The sequence below is a fragment of the Trichechus manatus genome, unplaced genomic scaffold (genome assembly GCF_000243295.1).
Source record: "Trichechus manatus latirostris isolate Lorelei unplaced genomic scaffold, TriManLat1.0 scaffold00022, whole genome shotgun sequence".
NCBI classification, from domain to species: domain Eukaryota; kingdom Metazoa; phylum Chordata; class Mammalia; order Sirenia; family Trichechidae; genus Trichechus; species Trichechus manatus.
Genome location: NW_004443958.1, coordinates 19,930,413 through 19,932,895, shown reverse-complemented (window position 1 = coordinate 19,932,895; position 2,483 = coordinate 19,930,413). Strand labels below are relative to the sequence as shown.

The 2,483-nt window shown below is 45.1% G+C and overlaps 1 protein-coding gene across 2 annotated transcripts in view; it reads left to right on the top strand.

Moving 5' to 3' along the window:
- Positions 1 to 2,483, top strand: part of NDRG1 (N-myc downstream regulated 1) — a 67,840-nt gene that overhangs the window by 59,640 nt on the left and 5,717 nt on the right. For both annotated transcript variants that reach the window (XM_023728216.1, XM_004373018.2), the window contains one exon: positions 1,672 to 1,723. In XM_023728216.1, the coding sequence (XP_023583984.1) occupies positions 1,672 to 1,723 (52 nt within the window). The remainder of the gene's footprint in view (positions 1 to 1,671; positions 1,724 to 2,483) is intronic.

Here is a 2,483-nt window from a genome sequence, read left to right as displayed (position 1 = left end):
TATCGTGTTGAATTCTACTGGCTAGAATTTTGTTGAGGATTTTTGTGTCTATGTTCATAAGGGATATTGGCCTGTAATTTTCTTTTTTGTGGTGTCTTTACCTGGTTTTGGTATCAGGGTTATGCTGGCTTCGTAGAATGAGTTTGGCAGTATTCTATCCTTTTCTGTGCTCTGAAATATCTTTAGTAGTAGTGGTGTTAACTCTTCTCTGAAAGTTTGGTGGAATTCTCCAGTGAAGCCATTAGGGCTGGGTTTTTTTTTTTTTTGGTTGGGAGTTTTTAAATTACCTTTTCAGTCTCTTCTTTTGTTATAGGTTTATTTAGTTGTTCTACCTCAGTTTGTGTTAGTTTAGGTAGGTAGTGTGTTTCTAGAAATTTGTCCATTTCCTGTAGGTTTTCAAACTTGTCAGAGTACAGTTTTTCATAGTATTCTGTTAGGATCCTTTTCATTTCAGTTGGGTCTGTTGTGATGTCCCCCATCTTGTTTCTTGTTCGGGTTATTTGCTTCCTCTCCTGTTTTTCTTTTGTCAGGTTGGCCAATGGTTTATCGATTTTGTTGATCTTTAAGAGAACCAGCTTTTGGTCTTGTTAACTCTTTCAGTTACTTTTCTATTCTGTATTTCGTTTAATTCAGATTATTGTTTGTAAAAGCTGTTCGCCCCTGAGGACTCACTTGACCCTTTGGAAATCCCTGTGAAGTAGATGCTACTGGAGTTAGTGCTTTCGGAGACTCATCCGTGTGGACACAGCTTAGCAATAGTGGGTCCCAAAGACCACGTTCACTCTGCTGTCCCACGTGGACCACACCTCAGGCTTCTGCTGGAGCCGTGGCCTCCCAGGGAGCTAAGGCCAAAGCCATGGAGGGAGAGAGGGGATGAAAGAAGAGCCTGTGTATGTGCACATGCACATGTGAACATACCCATAAATGTCCTGTGTTGCTGCGTTACAGACCCCCCCATCCCCCACCAACCTAACAAACACATTCACTTTTGGACTGTATTCTTATAATTTTATGTCATTGTAGTGGTGTATTCTATTTTAAAATGTAGTATTATCTGAGTTTTTGTTATGTTTTTCACCAAACCCTACCCTGCCTTTCTTTTGTTCATCCAGTCCTGAAACGGACATCAGAGATCCTCTAATCCCATGATTCCTCAATAGATTAGAGTTGAGTCAATGTGGGAGGGGGCTTTTCTAGCTGTGTGTGCATATGCCTCTCTTCAAAATATGATCAACACCCCCATGGGGCTCCGACCCCGTCTAGAGCTGGTTCCTGAAAAGGGAGGAGTCTTGGCTCTGTGTGCTCCAATGAGGGATGATGGCTCAGAGATGGAGCTGGAAACAGTACAGTCCTTAGCAGCTGGACTGTTCCAGCAGAGGCCAGCTTCTTTTTGAGGTTCTCTGGGGGTCAGAAGAAAAGGCCGAATAGTGCTCGCTCGGGGCAGCCAGAGAGGCAGACTTCTGCATCAGTGGATGGTGGATCTCAGATCTCTGCTCTGGGTCCCTTCCCGCTACAGTGTTTTATTCCAGAACTCAGACAGAAATATAGGCATTAGTGGAACAACTTGGGCCAAGCTCTCTAATGAAGGTGGCCACAGGCATGGCTCCATGTGGTCATTGGTGACCTAGGGCCCCAGGGACTAATGGAACTTTCTCTCCTTTCCTCTTGCAGCCAGCCAAGCTTGCTGAGGCCTTCAAGTACTTCGTGCAGGGCATGGGATACAGTAAGTCCGGCACTGGCCAGCATGCAGTGGGTTGAGGGGCAGGTATAGGAGTTGGAAATGTGATACTTTGAGTGAGGTTTGGATGAGCCCTTTTTATCGCCTTGGCCAGCCTCAGCTTTTTGCAAATTGGGCAGGGCAGGGGAAGAACCATTTAGGTGTGTTGGGAGTGGGTAGCAGTCTAGAGATTCTGGACTCTTTTTTGTACCATAATGGCCCCTTTATCCTCCATTGTTGAGCAGAAGTTGTTTCATATCAGGGAAATTTTTAGATTTAGGTGAGAGCTTTCCCTTCAAGCTCGAAGAAGTCAACAAACAGGCAGTGAAACAGTAGAAATATTTTTAAGTTTGATTACATGCTTTCTTAAGAGACTAGCTACTGTAGTGACAATGAGGGAGATGGTGGTGATGATGATGGTAATGACGATGGTGGTAATGATAGTGGTGGTGATGATGGTGATGATGATGGTGGTGATGATGGTAATGATGGTGGTGATGGTGGTGGTGATGATGGTGATGATGGTGATGATGGTGATGGTGGTGGTGGTGATGATGGTGATGATGGTGGTAATGATGGTGTTGGTGGTGGTGGTGATGATGGTGATGGTGGTGGTGATGATGGTGATGGTGGTGGTGATGGTGGTGGTGATGATGGTGATGGTGATGATGATGGTGGTGATGATGGTGGTGATGATGGTGATGGTGATGATGGTGGTGGTGATGGTGATGATGGTGGTGGTGATGGTGGTGGTGATGATGGTGGT